At 41.0% G+C, this 27,338-nt stretch overlaps 1 protein-coding gene across 7 annotated transcripts in view; it reads right to left on the bottom strand.

Moving 5' to 3' along the window:
- Nucleotides 1-27,338, bottom strand: part of KANK1 (KN motif and ankyrin repeat domains 1) — a 187,247-nt gene that overhangs the window by 34,497 nt on the left and 125,412 nt on the right. For all 7 annotated transcript variants that reach the window (XM_061200372.1, XM_061200371.1, XM_061200373.1 and 4 more), the window contains one exon: nucleotides 22,990-23,109. In XM_061200372.1, coding sequence (XP_061056355.1) covers nucleotides 22,990-23,026 — 37 coding nt within the window. In that variant the 5' untranslated portion in view covers nucleotides 23,027-23,109. The remainder of the gene's footprint in view (nucleotides 1-22,989; nucleotides 23,110-27,338) is intronic.

The following is a 27,338-nucleotide window of genomic DNA, read 5'->3' as shown; positions in this document are numbered from 1 at the left end:
GAGCTGAGTCAATCCCCAAGAAGCACATAATTAAACATAGATTCCCATACGTAAAAGCAGCAGAGTGTAAGCATCCTGCTGTTTGAAGCAGTCAAAAAGATTCAACATCAGCTAAGGCTGAGAGGCAGGAAAGAAAAGCAGTAGGATCAACTCAGAGATGAACTTTAAGAGAGAGAAGTTCTCATGAAGTTAGTTACTCAGAGTACGAAAGTAATTGAGCTAGCAAATCAACTTTTCCAGGCATGGAGCAGGGGATGAAGAAGACAGTGAAGTGGAACAGGTCCTTCTGGACAGGTTTAACTGGAAAGCTCTCCTGATGACACTGTCAGCATTAAGACTGAGACACAAGGAGCTTCTCGTACCAAATCTATTGAGAAATACCATTTGTTAGAGAACACACAATGAAATTCAGGATAACAATCTAAGTGTTCCTCATTCTGTTTTCCAAGAATGTATGGCAGATGAGACTGTCTCTTGCTTTTTCATTTACCAAAGAGTTATTTTTATATCTGCTCTTTTCCCCTCCTAGCTAACAAATCCATCCAATCATTCATTCAAATGATGAGCACCTATTAGATGTTAGGGCCTGTTCTATAAAGCCTGAATCCCTGTTCCATGGAGTTTATACTACCTACCTGATTTCACCTAGACTTCTTTGCAGGTTGCAGCTGTTTTAAACAGCTACCCAAATGCTTTGTTCAAATAAAATGACAACATGAAAAAAAGCAAAGTGCATGCCAGAGTTCATGCGAAATACCAGGCCAACTGACACGTCATACGTAGCATAACTCAATTTTACAGGCTACGTTTGTTTACGTGGCTAAGTTATAATGTGTTTTTTTTCTCATATCCGAAACTCTTCGTAACTCCTTTTGGCTTCTCCCCCTAAATATTTAGATTTCCTCTCACAGCTGATCTTATCTCTGCTTTTGTAACCTGTCCCCACAGACATTAACCTGCACATCTTCCATTGTCTCCCATCACTGCTCCTCTTCATACTGGTCCCACATTCCAGGTCTACCTGTTCCCACACCCCAGAGAGGGAATTTGACCTAGGGAAGATGCAACTGTCAGACTGAAAGATGGATTTATTCTTTCATTCAGTAAGTATTTATTAAGAACCTACCATGTGGCAAACACTGCTAGGGGCAAATCAAAATGGACAGAGAGCCTACCTGGGTAGAACTTGTGAACTATAGGAGACAGACAAAGGATGCATATATAAAAGCAACTGTGATAAGTGCTGTGAGAGTAAAAGACAGGATTATGCTAGGGCACAGCAGGGATCCCACCTGGGCTGAGCGCAGGGAGTGTTCTGCCAGGGTGCTGTATTTGAGGAGTCCACTGGGCTAAGAGTGTGAGTGGGGGGTGGCGGGTGGGTGTCTGGCAGGGAGACTGGGATGGCAGAAATTCTAGGCAGAGAAAACGGCATATGTGAAACCTGCCACTTTTAGGAACTGAAAAGAGCTTTGCATGATAAAGAAAACACTAAACGAGGCAGAGAAGGGACCAAGCCCCAATCACACAGGGCCCTGGGAGTCAGGTCTGTGGTTCTCAAGTGCATCAGGTAGCTGTTGAAGGGTCTAAACACGGGAGTGAAATGATGAGATTTGCATCTTAGCAAGGCTGATCTGGCTAGATGCTGGAGAATGTATTAAAATTCTCTTTGGCGGCCTCCATTAGGTTTTCCATGGACTGTTCAAGTCCCTGTGAATTTTTCTTGTGGTATCACAAATTCCTTTGCACTGTGTGAGTTTTATTTACTCAACTAGATAAGTGCTAGCCATAGCGTTAAAACCACCAGAACTTAGAGCCTGCCTGCATTTGGCGGCAGCCTGTGGTCCACATCTTCCCCCCTAAACTATTCAAGAGGAAACTGAGAAGGCCTGACAAATCTCAGCTCCTCTGGGCAGAGCTAGAGATGGGGATCAGTCCTTGTACTCGTCCTCTGGGGCTCTATCTATGACCTCATTCTGCTAATAAAAAAGAAAATATTTTTCTTTAAACCAATGGATGACTCACTGCAGAGAAAAATGATGGGATTTCCTTTTGAGAAGTATGATACATCTAATCTGGGAGGAACAGGGGTGGCATGAGTGAGGGCAGGAAGAAAGAAGAGAGGATATTTCAGGGAACGCAGGCTCTGATTTAGCATGTTGAGAAGCAGAGCACAAACTTGCTCCATATTTGAAACTAGAATGGGCACAGCAGGGACTGAAAATGTCTGCGTAGCAAAGACAATGTTGACCCTGGCAGCCAGCAAGTGTCTTCGTGGAGGAGAGAGGGAAAGATGGGTGGCATGCTATTGCCAACCCATAGTGCTCCCAGCCCCAGCCCCTACTTCTCTGCCCACGCTGACCAGGGCCTGAGTTACCCAAGGGAAGGCTAAAGACAAAGGAGAGGGTCTGGGAGAATGTAAGCAATACACTCTGAAAATTCAAGACTTCTACCCACTACATGGTCTCTGACAAGCTGAATTTCAGATCGGCTTGCCTCTAGTCACCTGAGTGTTCTGTCTGCCTGCCTGACAAGGATCTTGCTGCAGGTGACCCCTATTGCCTGAGGTGCATACAACCTTTAGAACACAGATAACAGGTGCTACCTACTAGTTATTAATCTCAAGTGTCAGCGCACATCAGATGAGCTATTTAAAAACAGTGTCAGGGGTCTAGTTGGCTCCAAAACTCTCTTAGGTTCCACTGTCCAAATCTGGGATAATTTGGGCATCAAAATAATATGATTAATGATAGTAGCAGATTTCAATCCACTGAATAAATCAGGTATCTGTGAGTCCATAATGCTATAAGAAATATATAATAGAGTGCCAATTTACAGTTCAATAAATAAAGAAAGAATCATGGAAACAGAAAATCACCATTTAACAACGATTATTAACAGTAGCTGACTCAGGCAGGAATCATCAACGGCTGCTAAGTCTAGTGTGTAAAGATTTCCTACTGAAGAACAGGATATTGGTGTGGCCTCAGAATGCCTCCCACAAAATACGTGTCAATCACAAAGAGAAAAATGGTGATGGTATGGTGCAGAAAGCTGACCAAGAACCACGTGGACCCGGTGATCAAGGCTACCAACACGTGCCCCTGAGGTCATGTTCTGAGAAGAGCACAGTATCATTTCTGTTGAGTTTCCGCCCGGAAGGCATGCCTGAATCTGGAAATGTTGATGGATCCTACCTGAAAGACATCCTACAGAAGGACAGGTCTCTCTTTTTTTTTTAGGCTGCGCCATGTGGCTTGTAGGATCTTAGTTCCCTGACCAGGGATCGAACCCAGGCCGCCGGCAGTGCAAGCGCGGAGTCCTCATCACTGGACCGCCAGGGAATCCCCAGGTCTCTATTTTTATTTTATTTAATTTATTTTTTTAATAGATCTTTATTGGAGTATAATTGCTTCACAATACTGTGTTAGTTTCTGTTGTACACCAAAGTGAATCAGCCATATGCATACATATGTCCCCATATCCCCTCCCTCTTGAGTCTCCCTCCCACCCTCCCTATCCCACCCCTCTAGGTCATCGCAAAGCACCGAGCTGATCTCCCTGTGCTATGCGGCTGCTTCCCACTAGCTATCTAATTTAACATTTGGTAGTGTATATAGGTCCATGCCACTCTCTCACTTTGCCCCAGCTTCCCACTCCCACCCCGTGTCCTCAAGTCTATCCTCTATGTCTACATCTTTATTCCTGCCCTGAAACTAGGTTCATCAGTACCATTTTTTGTTTTTTTTTAGATTCCATATATATATTTTTAAATCTGTCAAGGTCATCAAAGAAAGGAAAGGCTAAGAACTGTTTCAGATTGAAGGCGATTAAAGAGATATGACAAATGCATGTCTTTATACACATACACACACACACACAAGCACATACATACATGCAAAAAGAGACAGAGCAAATGTGGCAAAATATTAACCACTGGGGAATCTGAATCTGGATGAAGGAGGCATGAGAGTTCTTTTATAAATTTTCTCTAAGTTTGAAATTATTTCAAAATAAATTATATAGACATAGATGATAATAACCTCCTCTACTGGTGCCTCCAGGATCTTTGGGGTACGTGAGAGCGGTCAGTGTGAGTCACCAGGGAGCACAGCCAACACTATGCAGTTGCTCATATGCAAATTAAGCTGCCTGTTTCTTATCAAGCCTAACGTCTCTGCTCTCCTATATTACACATTCTTTGAGGAATTTTACATTTGCTTGAGGTATCCCTGGAAACTTATAGAGCTTCTCAAATATTAATTTTTCAGACTGGTTGCCAGGAGCCCCATTATAGAAAATAAAGTCCAAAAGTTCCTTTCTGTTGCATTAAAAGTCTTCAACAATTTTGCCCCAATCCAGCACTTCCCAGTTTCCTCCCTCCGCCCACCACCCCACTCCGAATCTCAACCAACCAAGCAACTTTAAGCCTATCTGCCTTTGCTCACTCTGTTCCCTCTACCTGGCACACCCTTCCCCAGCTTCTTCCATCTGTCAGAATTAGCTGCTTTCACCTCAGGGGCCCAACCCAAATATCCCATCCTTTGTAGAGTCTTCCCTTATCCCTAACTGCTCTGTCCTGGAAAGAACTGGTCACCTTCTTCCCTCCATTCTCCTAGAACTCTTTGCTAATACGTACTGACCTGTGTTGTGACTGCCAGGCACATGCCTGTCTTCCCCCACCAGACTGTAGGTGTGCTGGGGGGCAGGAACCAAGCAGTATTTTTCTATCTTTCAGTGCATAGCATGGTGCTTGGCACACAGCATGCTCAGTATTTGGTGAAATGAAAAACCCCATGTCTAGGCATGTACCAGTTAATTAAGTATGGTGGAGGAAGAGCGGTAGCGATTAAAATCAGGCACTCTGGGACCAGACTGCCTGGGTTCGAATCCTGCCGCTGCCACTTTCCAGCCATTGGCAAGTTAGATTCTGTTCCAGCTGTATAATTGGGAAAATAATAGACCTGCTTCACAGTGTTTTTGTGGAGCACTTAGAGCTATGTCGGCAGCCTACTATTATTATTTACTATTATTGGACCACCCTCTGTTGTTTGGTGAAGCACATAGCCCTGGCATCCAGATAGTCCAGAACTCCTCTCCCTCCACCCTGCTTTTTCTCCCCCTACCCCACAAAGCTAGGGTTTGAGGTATTTGTGATGCTTTTCAAAATCGAGTTTGCTAAACATCTAAATTGGTTTCTGCTGGCTGAGGGAGATGCTGGCTGGGCCCTGCAGGGGATGTTCATGTGTATGTGTGTGCACACTAGGGCTCAGGGGAGTGGAGTGTAGGTGCTGGTTAGGTATACAGGGAGCCCTAGTCCAGCATCAATTATGCATAGGAAGGAAGTAAAATAAAACAAAAAGTAAAAGCGGACAAACTTCCCCAATCTTTAAAAGTATATTACAGGGCTTCCCTGGTGGCGCAGTGGTTGAGAATCTGCCTGCCAATGCAGGGCACACGGGTTCGAGCCCTGGTCTGGGAAGATCCCACATGCCGCGGAGCAACTAGGCCCGTGAGCCACAACTACTGAGCCTGCGCATCTGGAGCCTGTGCTCCGCAACAAGAGAGGCCGCGACAGTGAGAGGCCCGCGCACCGCGATTAAGAGTGGCCCCCACTTGCCACAACTAGAGAAAGCCCTCGCACAGAAACGAAGACCCAACACAGCCAAAACTAACTAACTAAATAAATAAAAAATAAAAATAAAGGAATTCCTTTAAAAAAAAAAAAAGTATATTACGACCAAGTTAAGATATTTTCTTCTCTCAATAAGAGGACAAAGGTAGGCACTAATTTTTACCAACAATCTCATTCTTCTATCTCTACTGAAGTCGTAAGAGTAGAGCATTCTTTAACACACTGTGCAGAGACGTGTGCTTTAGAACCACTGACTGCATTTCCACGCAGTCATCCAGAATGGCTTGCCTAAACTTGGGGGCGGGGGGCAGTATAATTTTTTTCATAAAACAAGTACAGGAGCTATAAATACTTCCTAGTTCACGGACAAGCAATGGGCAAAAAGGGTCTGGAATTGCACACTCAGCGACAAGGTTTGTACGCATAAAATGAGGGGACTGGTGGAACTCAATGATTTCCAAAGGTTGCTTCCAGACCATGACCCTTTTCACTATACTTCACACAAAATTTCATAACATTGCATGCTGTGTGAGCAAATGAAGGAAGAAATTAATTAGAGCAGTTGTCAGACCAGGTGAACTCATACAGAGCCCGCGGCCTTGCTCTCTGCCCACTCCATTGGGCAGCACTTTCCAGCTGCATGGTAACAAGTGGCACAACTTAACAATCCCCAAACACAGCTTCCTTTTGCTGTATCATCAGTCCTATCCTGGGCAGGCCTTAGGAGTCCAGAAGCCAGGCTGCAGGTGAGCGGTGAGAGGGAAGAAAGTGGAAAGGGTTACAGTTCCTGGGAATGGAATGGGTGATGTGTTAATAAAGGACACATTGTAGTAAGGAGGACGTGACATTACAGAGGCTGGGAGGGTCACATAATGGCCCTCTTCTCCAGTGTTCAGTGCCAACTAGAAGATGCAGCGACTCTACCCAAAATCTGTCTCGTAATAGTCAAGATACCACAGGCACTTCAGTACTTGTTCTCACCAGCCTCAGCAGTGCTGCCTTCTAATGTCCACTGTCTAATTTAAAGACTTACTGATGAACTAGGCCTAAATTTGTCATGCACGCACAGATGGGACATAGCTTGGGGACTAAATGCTGTTTTCCAAACTTTCTTCAAAAATAACACGTTGCTCTAAGCATACATAGGAAATGTGCCAAAGAGTAATTTTGTGAAAAGCAGAGAAGCAGCACAAGCTAGGACTTCGGGACAGAAAGGCTATTCTAACAAAGCATTACAGTTTTTTTTTTCTTTTTTGCGGGGTGGGGCTAAAGTAATTATATGAATCCCAGCCCTTATTTTGTTTTACAGTATTTACATAAGAAAAAGAAACCGGCTTTAAGGCGCACTGAGCAGCTCTCCATTAGAAAAACAGAGCTGAAAACAAATGACCAAAAATGGATTTACCAACAAGAAAGGAAATTCTGGGATTTAAGTAAGCCATAAACTCAAAAACTCAGACCTTAACATACACATACAACCTCTCACTCCCACGACAATGACATCTTTATGTTAGAGCCACGGGCCAAAGCTGAAACTGTCACTGAACCAAAAATCCAGGACTGAGTTATTCTTTCCAGCCTGTAAGAAAAGCAAATATTTTTTATAACATACAGAGCTTGAGTTTATATTTCACCAACCCCCATCCAAACGTCACACTCTCCTCTATTTTTCTTTTTTTGGGCTTTCTTACTTACCCATCCAGAAACAAAATAACTGTGATTTTCAGCAAGCAGGAAGCCAAGTCTCAGGCCCACTTCCCTCAGCATTAAAGGGCCTGCACACGTTAGCAGGCAAAGAGCCCAGGAGCTGCTGCAGAGCATTTATTTATACCCATTTGGAATTTCCTGACCAACTAACAGCCTGCTGGCCACGGGGTTTAATTCCAGGACTCTCGGCTTCAGTGAGACAGCAAAAACTACCAATGAACGAAACTGCTAGCAAGGATCTTAACCCAAAGGTGAAGACAGACCCCTCCCATGCCCCTGCCAATTTTTCAAACAAACTATGCTCGTATTCTTCAGACACATGAAATGCTAACCTAGAAATACAGCTATAAATCTGCTAATTCTAGGAAGAACACAGACTGAAAGGCGGCAAATGTGTCCTTATTCTTCCTGCTTAGTCCCTCCCCCAAACCCTCCAGTGCTGAGAAAAGCTCCCTGTCACAATCTGAGCCATAGCGCAGGGCTGTTCTATGAAGGAAATGATTCAGTGTTATGCTGAACCCAGGCTGGGCTTGAGGCGAGTGATTTCTTGTCTTGGTTTATTCTTATTTAATGCAACATGTAATTTGAAGGCTAAAAACACTCCCATTTGTAAACCACAGACCCAAACCTTTTTTTTTTTTTATAGTTCCTTAAACATTTTATTCCAATTAGATCATGTGACTTTCAAAGACACAGAATTAGTTCCCAAACAAGTGCATTCTGTTTTAGGGGGATAACATTTTTGAGCAATATTTTGTTTCTGTTTTAAATGTTTACTAAGAATGAGATGTCCCTCTAATGGTTTAAATTCACCACCTAAAAAAAAGAGGGAAAAAAGGGTTCTTTTAAATCTGTTCTTCACTTGTGCCTAAGTATATTGGGTAAATGTGACTGACTCTAGCGGAATAAAGTTTAATTGAACTCTTCTACAGGGCAAGTAAGCAAAGCTAGTTGTAAACAGTAAAACAGAGATTAACAAAGATTAAGGATGACTCTAAATGGCCTGTTTTGTAAAATTCAAACCGGGACAGCTATGTGGAGAGAGGCAGAGTTTTACAAGAACTTTTGGATTTGCAGAGTCTAACTGGTTCACCTTAGTGCTGGCACACACCCTACCTCACTCCACTTACGTTCTCATTCCATCCTTGGCTCCACACTTGGTGGCTGAGCGCTTTAAAAGTGACTATCTCTGAAACAGACATTTTCCTGCGTGAAGCTACAAAGATCAAACTTTTAAAGATGATGTGGGATTCATTTGGGCTTGTTTTACGCCAAATAAACTGATTCAAAGAGAAATAACAAACTAATAAAGAACAAAGCTTCAAGTGCCAGATACTTTGAAATATAGGATCCAAAAAATTCCAAGTTATTTTACCCAACGACGCCATATTAGGTAAGAGATTTGAGTTAGATCAATCTTTTCCTTGTTTTTGGACTTAAAAAAAACTTTTTTGAGATATTTATGTACCATAAAATTCACCCATTTTAAGTGTACAGTTTGATGAGTTTTAGTTAATGTATACAGTTGTGCATCCATCCCCACAATCCAGTTTTAGAAAACATCCATCATTCAAAAAATTTCCTTAGGCTTGTTTTATCATTTGCTTTTAAGAGAGAAATTTTCTCCTCTGTACTTCTGAGAAAATTCTGGTATTATTTAGTCACATTATTATATTCCAAACTAAGTATCAATATCAAAAGACTCGTTCTTAAGAATTAAACTGAGGAAAGCATCTGAATGTAGTGTTCCTTAATCCTGGAAAAAAATTCTGCTAAATTTTTATTTTATAAATATGAATATAGTTTATTCTACAAAAAGGTTGAAGGTCATTATTTTGTCTGTGTGCTTCTATGAAGGCAAGGTCTAACAGAAAAAGTCACTGTATGCAAATAAATGTCTAGTCCTTTATCAAGGATGACAAAAGTTGGGATGGGAGAAGAATTAAAAAGAGGAGCTTCCTCTGACTGGAGAGTGTCAGTCACAATGGTTCCCATTGTCGGGAGAAAGACACACCTCTCTGCCTCTACTCTTCCTTAATTTATGTACAGAAGAAGCCACCAAATGAGATCTGGGAGGATGAAGATGTGCTCAGGACCTTTCCTCAGATAGGTGGGGAGTAGCCAGGAAAGGTGACTCCCTGGGAGAGGGGAAATGAGCTGTAGGCAAAGGCTTCTGTGACCCCAGGCTGGCAGACAGTGCCCCAACGGTCCTTCTCCCCTGGACGGTGGCTGCAGGACTTTGAGATGGCAACCAAGCATATCAGTAGCCACAGGTCTGCTGACTCGTCCCCCCATCCCCACCCCAATGAATCAGAATCTCTTGCGGTGGGGACAGGGGCATCAGCATCTTTAGAAGCTTCCCAGATGAGTCTCTGCCACAGCCAGGGATGAGAACCTCAGCTCTAAACCAAGCAAACTCTGCAACTCTTAAGTGTGTTCTTCATCTTGGCTTAAAGGAAGCTGACAGCCAAACTGGGGGCAGCCCCTTAAGCAATTCAAGTAGCCTCAAGGTTCAGATCACAAGTTTAACTACCTTCAGAGTCCAGGTTAATAATGGAAAGGAAGGGGTTCAGAGGGATTTGGGGGCAACCAGAAGGCACCTGTCCTCTCCAGATGACTGTGGCCCTGTGGAAGTACACATCCAGTGATCCAGATCTTTTGACTTTTCAAGATAAGCTGCAGAAATTGGTATTTTTATACGAAATTATCTAATGTAAAAAATCTTGGCAATTAATTCAAATTAAAACAAAACCTTGGGTTGGTCAAACTGAACACGCTCCCAGGTCTCAGTATGACACCAAGCAAGGACTTCATGGTATCCATTTGGGATCCAATTTCATTCCTGTTTCCATCCCTTTCCTTTTCCCATTTTCCAGGTGGCCAACTTTTTTTTCTTCTTCTCATTTAAAATTGCTAGAGTCCTTGTTGAAACAAATTGAAGACAAAGACAACAACCAAAACAACAGCCTAGGATCCCTACCACCATTTCTCTCGCAGGTAATCTCAACAGCAAAAACCCTACCTGTTAAGTCTTCATCCTAAAAAGAGACAGGTTGAAAGCAAGATGCTCTGCCATCATGCTCATGAATGATCTGCGTTATTTGAGACTTCCCCATAACCCTTAAAGAATTCAAGTACCTTATCACGCTACGTAACCCATCCTCTCCTCTCAGACTTGTGATGGGATATGACACCAAAACCTGGGTGTCTAAGGGAACTGCAGTGACAGAGAAAAGTGGGCACAGTTCCCTTCCTCACCACCAGGGCTCCTTCTCTACCCGCCTCCCTCATAGCCCAAGGAGGCTGACAGGACTTGAAGGGGGTTAGAAGGACAGGGCAGGTCCAGCAAGGGCTTACAGTTCTTTCCCATCCTGTTAGGTGTGGACAGCGTTGGGTGCTGGAAGAGCACTCCTCTTTACCTGCCTGGATTAGAAGGATCTGCGCCTAAAACTTAACATCAGGGAGATTTGCCAAGGAGAGGCCACAATCAACACCACAAGGGTGTGCCCCAGCGGAGGTGTGAGATTCCAGCTGGGAAACTGAAATTAGGAAGAGGATGCTATGGATGATGGGCCTATCTTAAAAGGCCAGAAAACAATCCTCTGTCTTTGTTAAACCTTACTCAACAAAGTGCATTTCCCCAAACACATTTAAGGTTTAACACTGGAGTCACACTGAATTTCTACGCGTTGGGTTTTTTTTATGGTCTGGGTTGCCTCATGATTATTACTTTCATTAAGTTTAAACTAAAGACTTTCTCACAATATATTTTCATCTGAGATTTCAAATCAACATTTAAAAAAGCCAAATGACAAAATGAATTGGGGCATGAAACTAAAGGATTTAAAACTTTACATGAGATTACCACAGAGACTATAAAGGCTGTAAATGATGAAGCAGTAAGGACAGTTTATTTCCTCCCATCTAAAAGGGGTGATAGATCTGTAGAGACTTTCCCCAAAAAACTGTGGGTGAGAAGGAAGGTAGACCAATGGCCATACTCCCACCTTAGAGGTCACCAGCTCAGGTTCTCATCCACAGGTTCAACCAGTCTACCAAACCAGACTAGATAATAAGCAAGAGGAACTGATTGGAGCTCCCCGACCTCTCTCTGGTCGGATTGTTAACAAGCGGAGAAAGGAGCAAAGAGGCCATGGGAGCTAGAAAGAGCTTTCCAAATGGCCTCCGATAATACTCCTCTCTGGATAACCACATCGTACCTGGTCTCCTCTCCCTGGAACTCAAGGCATTTAACAGACAACACCATTTTAAGCCTACCTTAGAGCACGTGATGGAGAGAAAGTATATACTACAACTTCCACTTAGATGTGAGGTACGAGGAGGAAGAATCCAAGTATGTGTGACAGAGTGAAAGCCACCTGTTCATGCAGGGGAAATATCCAGGTGAACAGGCTGGGAGAAAATTGCCAAGAGTATGACAATTTAAGATCGGCAACTGGCAAGGCTCAGTTCAACCCCACAGATTCCTAAGCAGGCACTGTGCCTGTGTCTTGCTCTGTATTAGATGCCCAGCGTTAAGGCAGCACCAAGGACGTGGGCTGCAAAACATCTGTTGGTTGAACATTGAGCCTGTTGGCTATGCTGGGTACTACACAAGCCACAATGGGCATACCAAGATGAAGACGACATGAATCCCACCTCTTAAGACCTCAAAGATTACAGATTAATGAGACACACAACTACAACTCTTACATAAAAGCAAGTGATGGCAACTATTTAACAGAATACAAAGCTCTCCAGGAATAAAGAAGAGGAATGGGCGAATTCCCACTGGGAGTATCTGAGAACACTTGTTGGAAGAGGTAAGAGAGGAAGCAGGACTTGAAGCATAAGAAGGGCTCATATAAACAGATACAGGAAAGACATCCAAGTAAAGAGAATAGTGCTTTGGGCAAAGCCTACAGGGCAGGTAGGAGTGGGGAACAGCAGCTGGGATGGTGGAGAAGCCCTTGCTTCTTTCACACCTCTTTGGACAGAGCAGGTCTCTTACTACCTGGAGCCATGGAGAGCTGGGAAGGCCAACTGTGATTTTTGCAGGCATTATGACTGAAGAAACAGAAATAGACTATGATTTCTGTCAAAATAAGGCCAAAAACAAAGGCTCAGAATAAAGAGCAGAAAACAGAGATTAAAGTTAATGAAAGCTAAAATGTTTGGAGAGACAGAGAAAATAACAAAAGTATAGAAAGCTCAATGACCCTTAATCTTGCCAGCCATCCTTAACAAAACAAAATCACAAAGTAGTGAGAATAAGGCAAAGACAGACCAACTTTCACAGAACCTCAGGGTTGGTCCTTCCACAAAGAAGGGAAACAGCTGCCCTCTGCCTAGTAAATTTCTGTGCAGTCTTTTAAAAGTGAGCTACTGAATGAATGAACTCACTGAACTGAATTATTTCTACTGAGTTTTGCATCATTCTTTCTGGTAGACCAAAAACTATACCCTCACTTAAATTTACTACTATTTGGAAAGCCTACTTTCTCATCATCAAAGTGTCCAGAGGACAGAAGACCAAGGGATAATGTCCCAGAGGAAAAGCCCCCAGCTCTAAGCCCTCTTTACCTTTCTGGAAGCTTTTCTGTCTTGGATTTCTTCATTTAAAATCAGTATCCTGAGGTGGTGTAAGTTCCAGCGGCTGTTTTCTAGTTCCCAAATAATTTCTGAGCACCCCCTTTGGAGAATCCACAGCTCCTTGTATGTGTGTGTGATTAATGAGCGTTTAGAAGGCATTGCTCAGGGCCTGCTGAGATTCCTTATAGGACAGGCTGACAGGTAACCAACCACAGAGCTTATGATGTGACGTGACCTTTTCCCCTCCCATTGCCAAACAGCTGTCCCCGAGGCAGATTTGAAAGCTGTGTAAAGTGTGGTGCTAATGGAAAAATCTGGCGGCAAAGGGCTTCAGTATTTTGCAATTTTTTCCTGTAAGCTGCATTGCTGGAATGGTTTGACACGCAAACCATTCCCTCCTCCCCGACCGGCTTATGGACTTCCAGGTCTCCACCCTGCCGTGCTATAAAAGTGAGTATACCATCGGGCTGACTCACCACCTGAAGAGGTGGAATACTGGCTAGGGGACATACTGCATGAAGCCGGCAGGTACTTCTACCTCCTCTGCCAGGTCATGGGAAGACAAATCAGGCTTTGTCCTCACAGTTGGAGGGAACATGCCAAATGCGCTGCCTCAAAAAACACTGCCATGGGGTGGCCCTGATTTGAATTAAAAATCCCAATCAATCTGAAATGCTAGGGAAAAGGAAATAAACCAGCCGTCACTTGGTGGGTATACTGTCTTACATGAGGGGGATACTGAGAGCAGAGGAAGAGTGAACTTTTTTCTGTTTCAGTTAGAAGAATGTAAGAACTGATGCACGTGACTAACGTTTTAAAGAGATTAAGCAGTTGGGCTTATGAATTATTAGAAATGTCACCTCTCTCTCCCTCTGATATATTTCTAATCTTGGCATATTCTCCCCCTTTCTTTCAGGAGACTTTTTTTTATTTTTGGCTGTGTTGGGTCTTCGTTGCTGCTCACGGGCTTTCTCTAGTTGCGGCGAGCGGGGGCTACTCTTCATTGTGGTGCGCGGGCTTCTCATTGCAGTGGTTTCTCTTGTTGCGGAGCACGGGCTCTAGACGCATGGGCTTCAGTAGTTGTGGCTCACGGGCTCAGTAGTTGTGGTGCGCAGACTCAGTAGTTGTGGCTCACGGGCTCTAGAGTGCAGGCTCAGTAGTTGTGGCGCACGGGTTTAGTTGCTCCGCGGCATGCGGGATCTTCCCAGATCAGGGCTCGAACCCGTGTCCCCTGCACTGGCAGGCGGATTCTTAACCACTGCGCCACGGCAGAAGTCCCCTTTCAGGAGACTCTTAAATATGCCTGCTGTACAGAAACACTTAGATTGCCTAATAGATTGCTGATGCAAGAAAAAGGCACTCAGAAAGTGGACAGGGAAGGGAAAATTTGGCAGGACAAGCTGAATCAATGTTTGCAAAGCTGATGGAATTTATCAACTAAACCAGATACTGTGAGACTAAATTCAGAAAATCCCATGACTATCACTTGATTCTATCCAACAGAAATCATGTCCAAAATGCAAAAGATCCCTTGGAGAGAGAACTGTTCCAATTAATAAAATCACAGAAAAAGGAGCTAAAATAAATTTAGTACTTGTGACTATTAATAGCAAATTGCTTCCATAAACTATTACTCTAGCACCAGCTCCTTTAAATAAAGGTTTATATGATGAAATGTAGCCATGTCCACAACTTCTGATCCAGCTGGTAGAAATGTCACGAACCACTCAAATCTGGCTTGTCACAAACAAGACAGAGTACAAAGATTTAAATTTCAGGATAAGAACAAATCCCATGAATCCAATAATTTGTCACTTGGTCCAGTTCTCCCTGATGTCTGTAGTTCTGCTTTTCATTCTGCTGGTTAGAAAAGCCTTCTGAATATTACAGAATATTATTCAATCTGAATTTTCAGCCATGGCTTGCTCCAAGAACTACTAGGATTAGAAATCTGGTCACTATTTTTAAAAATCCTCAAAATAGCTACATACTTATTTTTAAGCTGTGAGATCACTTGTCCATATAGAACTGCCAGCTGAGATCACTAATGCTATATATGCAAGTGGCTGCATATTTTAAACACTTCTCTTGTCTTCAGGCTTCATAATGAACTGCAACCCAAAAGCAGAACCAGGCTTATCCTCTAAAACATGAACATACTTTTCCTAAAGCATATGGAATAGAGTAAATCAGTTACAACACACTCCAAAAATATCTAACAAGACAGCCAAGGGAGGAAAGATAGAATCATGATTTTTTTTGACTTAGAACTTCTACAACTGTATTAATGAATCTTATCAAGTCTGATTTCCTGGTTGGGTCTTATTTGAGGTTTTTATTAGAGAAGTCTACTCAATGCCATTTTAAAATATGTTGCCAGAAAAGAGCAAGAATTCATTATCTCTGTGAATTTGAGAACTATGCTAATTATTTTTCATGCCAGATCAAACAGCCTTTTATAGAAAAGGTCCCCAAAGCAGAAACTGTGAGCTTTAGTCACTGATTTTCCTCCAAACCCATTCAAACCTTTCTCAGAAATTGCACAAAGGAGATGAACAGGAATTATCCGGGACACAGGAAGAAGGAAACTAATGGGCTCGACTAGCCCACCCAAAGTTCTTCCAGAAAGAGGGGAAGTGTATAATCAGAAACAAATGTCAATACTCACGATGGGAAGTCTGCGGGTGAGCAGGGCACAAAATATTCAAGTCCTTGTAGGAAGGGCTGTTGTAATCCTTTGCCTCACACTATGCAGTCTCCTAATGATAGCAACAGCTCAAGTTCTTAACATAGCCAATCTCCCTGTTGGGCTTTTATTTTGTGTTTTTTTCTTTTTTGTTGGCACCCACAGTGTATCAGGGCAGCAATCGACAACTGAAGGGTACTTTGCCCAGCACTCAGGACTAGCAGGAGCCTGGATTCTATCCTTCCTACACCCAAGTCAGCTGGTACTTGCTGGGAGATAAGTCATCCTTCCTCGGCTTAGCTGGAGAGCTAATCGCCTGTCTGAAATCTGATGCTTAACCCATTATGACTCGCTCATGGTTTGAAGCAAAAATCTTATAAGGCGAAGCTGGCTACAGCTTAAAACCAAAGCCTTGAAAGTTTATAAAACAGGCAAGCCCTGACAAGGGAGGGACTCTTCAGAGCCTCTTGGGGGCTGGACAAATTCTGGGGTTCTGATTAACCAGACAAGCAAGACTCTAAAACCCAGGGTCCCTGTTTGTAGGTGGTCTTGGCATTTTAACAGTAATGAAATTCAAATGCAAATACTTCTTACTTAAAAAAACAACTATCTTCCCAAACACCATCACTATAAGAAAATAAATTATTTCATTTATAAACTTCAGTGTGAAATTAGCCTTCAAATAACTAACAACGAAGTTTCATTTGAAGTTGAAATGCATAATGTAATTAAATCCAATTAGTAAACACATGAAATAACAGGATGAAACTGCATGATATACTAAATATACAAATATAATTTATTTATATATATATATATATATATATATATATATATATATATATATATATGGTATTAGAATACGTTTGTTAATTTGGCTCTATGAAACAATTCACACGAAAGAAAAAAATAACCCCTGTCAGGAAGGAAATGTTATTTGTAATCGTTCTACTTTTGGGTTTTTTGTAGTTTTCTGAAATACATACTTTCCCCTTGATCTGTTTAATCGGATCTTCTAATTTTTAATGTCAACAGAATGCCTCAAACAAAGGAAAATTACTTTCCAAATTCAACTTCTGGCTTCGCCATGGTGGCAAGTCGTGTTTTGTAATCTGAAAATAAGGAAGGGAGACTGAACAGGAGAAATCAAAATCCTGGCTAGCTCTTACATATGTTTTTATGTTAGGCAACTCTGTGTTACCCTCTCAGCTCTTCTGATAACCACTGAACACACCACTTAGGCGAAAATGCAAAGTACAAATAGGAACACTCATTTAATCCTCTTGCAGATTGTATCAGGAGACCCTGGAAGGTCAAGAAGGGTACCCATGAATTAAAGCAGCCCCAGTTTCTAATCAGCTTACTCTCTGTCTTTGGAGTAATACAAACACAGAGGTCAGGTCTAAGACTCACCACCATGAACACACCACCTCTGCCATGCTCTGTGACATTCTTTACAGATGGTCTCAGAAAACACCAGGTTGGCTCTAGCCAGACCAGTCAGTGCAAATTGGTCTTGTACTTGACAAACAGCACGCAATCCCTGCTGTCAGGTTCACCGCAGTGGGCTCAGAGTTCTGTTTGAGAAATGCTCCTGCCCAGAAAAAATATTTACACAACGGAGAGTGGGCTGCACTGCGCTGCACTGCAGCCTTCTGCCTGCTCGTCACGAGTCTTTGGCTCTCTCTGATTGGCCAGGTCTTATCAGTGGCCTTTGTACCTCATTTAAGATCAGCATGGAGAAAAAACCTGGAGCCAAATAACTGACCAGGGTAACAAGATTTTATGAAAGTTATTATATTAATTTAAGATGACAACCAAATGTTTAATGTAGTTCAATAAGTATATTAAATGAGTAAGTATGTCTCTATCTGGAAAAATTCACATGTATTTAGGCTGTGAAAGAGAACAGCAAGAGAGGGAAAAACTGTAATAAACTAGCAAAGGCAAGTATTCACAGAAATAAAAATGGTGATGGCAAGCATAAAAAGTCACTCCCTAATGCTCATCTATCCATTTCATTTAACTGTCAAAGGACAGTAATTCAATTCTTTCCCCAGCATCACAGCATCCAACAGAGCCTGGCACAATGGCACCTGAGCAGGTGTTTATTAGATCAGGAACTCATAACAGAGATAGCAAAACAAGAAGGATGGTGATTTCTCCTGACATCTGACCAGCACTTTACATTGTGTTTTTACGGTTATTGTTTTATTTTTTATTCACAACAATCCTGTGAAGAAGGTAGAACAGGTATTATTATCTTCATCTGACAAATAAGCCACTTGTTATTTGGCTTCTAAAGAGATTCTAGGCTCTAATTAAAGTTTCACAACATTAATTAGTGTTTACAAAGGCATCGATCAGTACACTCAGTTTACAACATGATGCAAAAACTTGGGGAAAAGCAGACTGTCCCTATCCCTAAATTCTTCAGAAATACAGCAATTTACCTAACCAATGACCCCCATTTACTTACTACTTGGCTATAAAAAAAGAGAACAGTCAGCCATGAGCAACTTATGATGTTCATAAGTCATTACATTAACAAATGACATTAGGGTACTCTTAGTAATACCATAATAAAATGTTTTAAATTAATGAAAACAAAACTGGACCAGTCAATAGAAGTAGGATAAAGGATCTGGTGAAAAAGAGATAAAACTATGACAAACAATTGATAATGAGGGGGTTGCCAGTAAGAAGGATGATGCAATCTGGAAGGGGTTCACAGGTAAGGTTGCCAGGTTTAGCAAATAAAAATACAGGATACCCAGTTAAATTTGAATTTCAGATAAACAAAGAATACTTTTATAGTATAAGAATGACCTCTATTTTATCTGGATACTCTGTCCACAAGGAGACTTCAACTTCCACTAGAATGTAAGATTCCTGAAAGCAGGGATTTTTGCCTGTTCACTGTTCTATTCCCAGGGCCCAGAACGATGTTTGGCACGTTGTAGGTGCTCAGTAGTATTTGCCATGTACTAGTAAAGTTTATTTCTTAAGCTGTGATGGTATGTACATGGGTGCTTGTTATATAAACTTTACATATTTTGTATGTCTGAAATGTACAGTAATAAATTTACAAATTACAGCATTAACTAACTGCTCTTATAAGGGGGAGGGGGTTGGGGGAGGGGGTTGGGGGAGGGACGGAGTGGGAGGTTGGGGTCAGCGGATGTAAGCTATTATATATAGAATGGATAAACAACAAGGTCCTACAGTATAGTACAGAGAACTATATTAAATATCTTGTGATAGGGACTTCCCTGGTGGCTCAGTGGGTAAGACTCCACGCTCCCAATGCAGGGGGCCCGGGTTCAACCCCTGGTCGGGAAACTAGATCCTGCATGCATGTCGCAACTAATAAGAGTCAACATGCCGCAATTAAGAGTCTGCATGCTGCAACTAAGGAGTTCGCACCCCGCAACTAAGAAGTCTGCATGCCACAACTAAAGATCCGGCATGCCTCAACGAAGATCCTGCATGCAGCAACTAAGACCTGGCACAGCCAAAATAAATAAATAAATATAAAAAAAAAGATCCTGTGATAAACCATAATGGAAAAGAATATGAAAAAAGAATGTATATATAACTGAATCACTTTGCTATACAGCAGAAATTAACACAACACTGTAAATCAACTATATTTCAAAAAAAAAAAAAAATCAGTACCTTTTACCCAATCTAACTGAAGGACTCAATGGGGAAGTCAGAGTATAAAAAGACTTGTGAATGGTCCCTTACCCAGTTTAAACTCTAAACAGGGATGTGAACATGGGATGATCAGTCTTCAGGTGTGTTTTGCAGCCAAGGGCACAGTTTAACTAGGTGGTACTTTTCTCATCTGTCTTCTTTTGCATCTGCTTTATTCCTAAGACCATGGAAAGTGTTTCTTTTGTCAGTGCTCTGACTCCACCGTCACACAGAATTTCTCCTCATGTTCTACGGAGCCCAAAGCAGTGATTTTTCAGGGGTAGGGGTAGGGAGGGAGACCCCTTTTGGGCATAACACATCTAGGGGAAGTACAGTTTAAAAAAGCATATTTAATATTATACTTTATTTTTGGAAAATGAAAAAAAAAACATATAATTTACTCCACATTTAAAACTTCTACTAAACTATCCAAATAATGTAACTTTTTCTCACGGGAAAGATCAGTAACCAGCCTTCATTAGCTGCCATAAAGCCCTCTTTATCCCATCTTAATCTGGGTTTGTAAATATTCTTATGTTAATTACATTTCAAAAAGTATATTTAGGGCTCCCCTGGTGGCACAGTGGTTAAGAATCCGCCTGCCAATGCAGGGGACACTGGTTCGAGCTCTGGTCTGGGAAGATCCCACATGCCATGGAGCAACTAAGCCCGTGAGCCACAACTACTGAGCCTGTGCTCTAGAGCCCGTGAGCCACAACTACTGAAGCCCGCGTACCTAGAGCCCGTGCTCCGCAACAAGAGAAGCCACCGTCAATTAAGACCCAACGCAGCCAAAAAATAAATAAATAAAATAAATAAATTTAAAAAAAAAAAGTATATTTATAACTCACATACACTTTCGCATTGTTTGAGTTTGGCTTTTTTTTTTTTTAACAATGGGCAGGTATTTCTTTTGTAATACAAAGTGAGAAAAGAAAATGTAAAATAAAGATTTTTATAACTATAATCTCCACTATGTGAAATGCATAAAATTTAAAGAAGGAAATAATGCCATTTGCAGCAACATGGATGGACCTAGAGATTGTCATACTGAGTGAAGTCAGACAGAGAAAGACAAATATCATATGATATTGCTTATATGTGGAATCTAAAAAAATGGTACAAATGAACTTATTTACGAAACAGAAATAGAGTCACAGACGTAAAAAAAACAAACTTATGGTTACCGGGGGAAGCGGGGGAGGAATAAACTGGGAGATTGGGATTGACATATACACACTACTATATACTGATATAAAATAGATAACTAATAAGGACCTATTGTAGAGCACAGGGAACTCTACTCGAACTCTGTAATGACTTATATGGGAAAAGAATCTAAAAAAAAGAGTTGATACATGTGTATGTATAACTGATTCACTCTGCTGTACAGCAGAAACTAACAACACTGTAAATCAACTATACTCCAATAAAAATTTAAAAAATAAATTAATTAAATTAAGAAAAAAATTTTAAAGGCCATATGGAAAATGAGCAAAACATTTATTTTGGGGTGGTGGTATTACCAGTAATTCTTGCTTTATTTTTTTGGAAAACACTAAACTTGTGTATTATAAAATTTTCTTTAATGAGTTTCATATATATCTATGAGTATGTATATGTATACATAATGTATACATGTATATGTATCTATGTATATACATACACACATATATTTATACACACATATGCATATATAAAATTAAAGTAATTGTGTATGACTAAGCCTCTAATCAGATTTGCTTATAGGCTTACAGAGGTCATGGTGACTAGAAGAAACAAAAACCTTCCCTTGCCTTGTCCAGACACCTTTGTGCAATAACAATTCATACCCTGACACCCCAGAAGTCACAAATCAGAGAGCTTTTCTTCACTTTCAGACTCTGTCCCCAGACCTGTTAGGCAGGACACCAGGTGAGGAAGAAAGGTTATAACTGTATCATCAGACTTCAGGAACAAAGGAAAAGGGATACTCCAGGACAAGTCAAGTTGGAAAAGGAATTAGGGTCACTTGGGGTAACTATCTAAACCCTTGAATATATTGATTCTGCCAGAGATACCAGAGCGTTCCGAGGCACCAACAACTTCGAGCCCCCTTCCTCTGAGTGTGTGAAAAGAACTGAGGGCAGGAGGGGAAGGGAGATCACAGCATCACGGGGGATTGAAACCCGCCCACAACTCTCAAGAAATTTCACAACGTTTCAATCTCTTCCCTTAACAAATATTCGACTAGAGAAACAAGTACTAATCCTGACTTTCCTTTCTTCACTTAGGTAAGTTACTGAGCTTTTCTGTGCCATCATATAGGGATGACAGTGGTGGTGGTGATGATAACAGCATACTCTCCTAGGATTACTATGACTACTAAGTATGATAATGCAGGCAAAACATCTTGGGCACCATGGTAATACTAAGTGTTCATTAAATGTTAGGTATTGTCATTCATATTTTATTAATGACAGCAGTCCTGAGCAGAATCTATAATAGTCCTGAGAAGTTGAGCAGTAGAAAGGATAGGAAAAAGAATGAACAGAGTAAGATCAGTTGTTCCCTAATAAACAATTGAGTTTATTTGGGTTTGGTTTGGGGCAAGCTATAGCATCTTTCCAGAGGGGACACTTGCAGCTGAGACTGCTGAAACAGAAAGCCACACACGGGCTGGGTGGGCCCAATTCAGAGGTCTCCTCCTTCTGCTGCTGTTTTACAACTTACTCGGCACTTGTGTGCGCGTTTCTGGTGCTCTCATTGGTTCTAACCCTGCAGGTGGATATACTTACTGATGTCTTACACATGGAGAAATAGTCCTGCCCCATAATTCATGGTTAATGAAGAAGATGGGTCTCCTGATTCCAATCCCACATTCTCTCCATTATCCAGTGCCCAGAGCCAGCAGAGCGAAGACCTTGGACTCAAGTGCTCCACAAGAATTCCCACATACACAATTACTGCTCTCACACGTTCTGCTATTTGGCAGATAGCTCAAAAGAGGAATGATCACTTAGAGTACCATTTTGGACAGGTTGTCATCTCCTGTCATATACTGTCTCTTAGGAGGCTTTTCTCAGCATTTGTTCTATAAATTTCTCCAAAATCTTATATAAGCAATACTGGAATAGATATGCAAACTCTATAGGTCTCTAATATAACCAAAGCAATAATCAGAATACAAGTCTTTATGATTCACAATATATTTGGTTTACTGCACATTCCCCTCTGGGAAAGTTACTTTAAACAAACAAAAGCTGCTTGGGAGTGGATACTAGGAATTGGTTTTAAGCATTCAAACTCATTTCCTATTTCATCGTTCAATCCTTCATAAAGAAGCGCAAGAGGAGTATGCATTATTCTTTTTTTTTTTTAAACATTATTCTTGCATCAGCATTCAGTATTTTACATTGATCTTTCAACACTCCAACAGAATTGACTATTTACCTAGCTGATTTTTGTACATAAAGACTCTAAAGATAAAAGCAAATTCTCTAAGAGATTAAACAAAACAACAACAACAAAACTTCAATGGACAGAAATTGCTTGAAATCCTAGTTATCTAGGCAACTTATTATTTATCCATTATTAAAAAAGAAATAAATTAGTTTGAGCAAAGACACACACTAATACACACACACGCGCGCACACACACACACACACACACACATCCAGAACATGGAGTTACCTGAGGCACAGCCGTTAACCTTTGTGGTGTGAGCCATGCTGGCTTGAATCCAAAGACAGATACAGAAAGGAGTGAGGAGTCATGCAAATTTTATGCATCAAGTTCCCAAATGCACTCAACCTGAAACAATAAAGAGAGCCCCATCAAAATGGGTCATTTAAAAATATGCACAACACTAAATCTTAGACTTCTGTTTACAAAGATGACTGCTAATGGAGAGAGCAAATTGGAAGGGGGGAGAGACAGCCTGTGGAACAAGGTGGTGACTGCCTCGGACCCGGCAACTGGGTGTTGAGAGTGACACACCCACAGATGCACCCGGGGACAGGTGCTGAAAGCAGGTCTCTAGACACAGTACTCTTATGGGAGATAAAATATGTTCTCCAGAAACGTGACTTTTTAAGGAAGGTGGCCTTCAAATACAAATATATATCATTCTGTATCATTTCACAAACTATTTTTCATTTTTACACTTATCCTCCTTTCCAAATGTTGGTTCAATAGTTTCATTTTCTCAGTTGCACCAAAGCAGCTGTTGCACCAAATGCTCATTTTTTTAAAAGGTTAACTTCATGTGAATTCTTTTGTGATAGCTCAAGTGTTTCACTGACCTAGTCTTTTTAAAACATAAATCTGATCCAGGCAGTCCCTGTCTTAAAAAAAAAAAAAATCTTCAATATCCCCCATTGTCCTATTGGATAAACTTCAAATGACACAGCACAACATGTGGTTTTGAAACATTAGGGTTTGTTAGGCAACATATTTCTTATTTTATATTGATTCTCTGCTTAAAAGTTAACTGAGATTACAAGACATATTACAATCACAAAATTCAAAACCAAAAACAAGGAAAAAACCCCACTGCTCCAATCTTTGCTTCTTCAAAATGCCTTTTGAGAAATGTTAGCAAGGGCTTCCCTGGTGGCGCAGTGGTTAAGAATCCGCCTGCCAATGCAGGGGACACGGGTTCAAGCCCTGGTCCATGAAGATCCCACGTGCCGTGGAGCAACTAAGCCCGTGTGCCACAACTACTGAGTCTGCGCTCTAGAGCCCACAAGCTGCAACTACTGAAGCCCGTGCGCCTAGAGCCCGTGCTCCACAACAAGAGAAGCCACCGCAATGAGAAGCCCGCGCACCGCAACGAAGAGCAGCCCCCGCTTGCCGCAACTAGAGAAAGCCCGCAGCAGCAACGAAGACCCAACACAGCCATAAATAAATAAATTAATTAATTTTTAAAAAATGTTGGCAAGGAAAGCAAACAATGGTACAGACAGAAATATTCCATTTCCACTGTGCCCAAATTCTCACTCTAAACCAACAAAATCCGATGAAATTGAGCTTAACGAATTCCACGCCGAGAAATAAAGTGTAAATTTAGAAACCCACATGAGCTTCCCAAAACAGGAGAATGCTAAAATAAATACAATATCCATTTATCCTGGATTCTAATGCAGCCATTGATGTCATTTAAGAGCTTTTAATAATACAGTAAAATACTCAAGTATGTTGATAAAAAAAACTATTCTGTCATAACCTATTTTGTTAAAAATACATATGTACATATTTACACATCTATTTAAAATAATTAGAAGTAAATAGGCCAAAATGTTCGTTGTTGTTGCCCTTCAGTGATGCAATTATGGATGATTTTAGCTCCTTCATTACTTTTGTAATAACAATTATTTAAAAAAGAAACATTAGATACTTCCTGTCAACTTGGTTTTATCTGCTTTAAAATGCACTGGAGAAAGAAAAAAGTATTTTAAAACACTATGCAAAAGAAAACTATCAGGCCACAGTCATGGAGATCATAAGAGATTAGAAATATAAACAAATAGGAAGGAAGAGGAACCAGCTGATTGCTTTGATCACACAGGGTGAGAATTTCTTGCTGCTTAGGAAGGGAAATTTTCTTCACTGTTTGAATGGGTTTGCACTATGGTTCAAGGCTGACTACTGTGAAAGCAGCTCAGTGCAAACTCTAAAGGACCGGTTTCTACAGGCTGCTTCTGACAGCTGTGCTCCCTTGCATGGCTCTTCCAGCTACAGTGACTACTGCTCAGCTCACCCACAGAGACCTGATTCTCAGCCTCCCACTGGAGGCCTCCCAGCTCCCTGCTGGTCCCCAGTTTCTGTCTGGCAGCACACCAGGAGGGCAGGATGACTCTAATCTATGTGGCAATCATCTGACATTCTGTTGGAAACAGACACTGGTTCAGGTCCATGGCATTGAACTTGGAGAGTCAGAGCTAGCTGAAATCAAAAGGCAGACTTTAGGGATAGAGTGAGCATTATGTCTGACAAATGTAGCTTTGTTAAGAAAAAAAGGTGGGGACTGGGTAAACTGAAGAAGGATGAGTGAGTTGATGAGGGGGCAAAAGAAAAAGCCCAGCTTCTGGAATTATTCAACTAATTATACTTCTAAAAGCCAACAACAACAAAACCTAAGCAAAAACTGTATACTGGCCTCAATCTAGCCCTATGTGTTTGTATTCTTGCTTCATAATGGCTTGTAAATACCACCATTTAAATTCTTGAGGGCAAACAGAAGGCCAGAAGAAACAAGCTGCTTGTGTTATGGGTGAATGAAGTATGTGTCAAGGTATTTGGATGGAGATGTGCCCAGAATCTTCCTAGTCAAGCTTCATAAACTTTGGTCCAAGGTTCTCTCCTGTTATTGAACCTCTTTCACCTGGCAGAAGATTTTTATCTCAGATTGAAATTGGTCTCTCCCACCCTCCCCCAAACTGAACAATAAAATCAAAATGAGGAGGAAGCCTAAAATTAGGAATCACAGGCATATCACTGGTAAAATAACAAAACATGCCTGTCACTGGGTGTGGATCCTGGCAGTGTCTGTGCAGAAACAACAGTTTTATATTGTGTATTGATTTTTCCCAGTTATTGTTCGTGCCTGACAGGTAGCCTCAAATTGTGAGGACTCAGTCTTCTTAATGATATACAGATTCTTATGTCAGTGAATTGTATAAACCAGAAAAGATTTGGCCGTGATCCATTCTGTTACAGATCAATAAACTGCTTCTTTTCACTGTCAGAGAAGACTGCAAACCAGTAAATCTTAAGTGGTACAACAGTGGCTTGGTTTTGCTCACTAAGAAAAAGTGCCTCAAAAAGATTTAGGAAAATACATCAACAGAGAAAATAAAGAATTTGTCTTCTTGTCTGTTTACTTTAAGAGACTGATCTGCATTGAAGAACATTTTAGCAGCTCCCCAAGTATGGTGCAGAGAATAATGCAGACATTGAATGAATTAACCCCATAGATACATTAGCTTAATATGAAACAGATATGAAAAAGAGCTCACTAGATCTTTTCTAAGAACACATCAATGAAAACAAATAAATGAAACAGAAATTTGACGTGCACTCTAGGCCAGCACTGCCAACCGATCAAATGGCATTGCCTTGGTTAGAACCAAGATAATGATGATGATAGCCACAACACTGATGACAATGCTGATGACAGCCAGTGTTTATCAAGCTCTTACCGCTATGTTATCAAAATCTAAAACATCATCTACTCCAAGATGCACCATTATTTTAAGTACCTTTGATTTAAAAAAAAAAGATATTGCTAATTAAATGGTAATAAAGTGCTTCTTAAAATTACATTAATTGTAAGACATATCCTCATTTCACAAGTGTTAAAATGTGAAAAATGTGCATCTTGGAATTGGCAAAATGATGTTACCTTTAAAAGCACTTTTAAAAGCACTTAACAGTTATTACCTTAATTAAACCTCACAACAACCCTATGAAGTACAAAAATCCTCTCTTCCCATTTTACAGATAGGAAACTGAGGCACTGGGAGGTTTAAAATGTGCCGAAGTCACACAGCTGGTAAGTGAAAGAGCTACAATTAAAGCTAAGCAATTTGGCCCTACAGCTCATGCTCCAGCCCCTGTGATTAGTGATTTAGAGTGAGGGCACTATTTCTTTAACAAATAACAACGTATATGCGTAGAGTTAGGTCCCTTTCAAGGAGTCACCTAAGGGATGTATATGCCTATTGCAAGGATGCTTTGTTCAAATCCCTTTTAGGTAGAAAGTTATGTTTCAAAGTTTTATGTAATATTGGTTTTAAATCAATTGTATTTCCAACTTTACTCTTTGAGATTACATGTTTAAGAGCTTGAGGAGCTACTTATTTGACACACAGGGTATATCTTAGCACTTATTGGTCATACTCTCTTCCAGCCTCCACATGATATTAATCAGCTTGATTATCAATCTTGTTCCTTAGACTTTGCCATGAATGTCATTTGACTCTTTCAAAAAATTAAGTAAAGTTAAAAATTTTTCCGCCACTGAGGACAGGTGAGAGATT

Source organism: Eubalaena glacialis, chromosome 9 (assembly GCF_028564815.1).
Source record: "Eubalaena glacialis isolate mEubGla1 chromosome 9, mEubGla1.1.hap2.+ XY, whole genome shotgun sequence".
In the NCBI taxonomy this organism is placed as follows: Eukaryota; Metazoa; Chordata; class Mammalia; order Artiodactyla; family Balaenidae; genus Eubalaena; species Eubalaena glacialis.
Note: the sequence above shows the minus strand (reverse complement) of the source record. Positions and strands in the feature narration are given on the sequence as shown.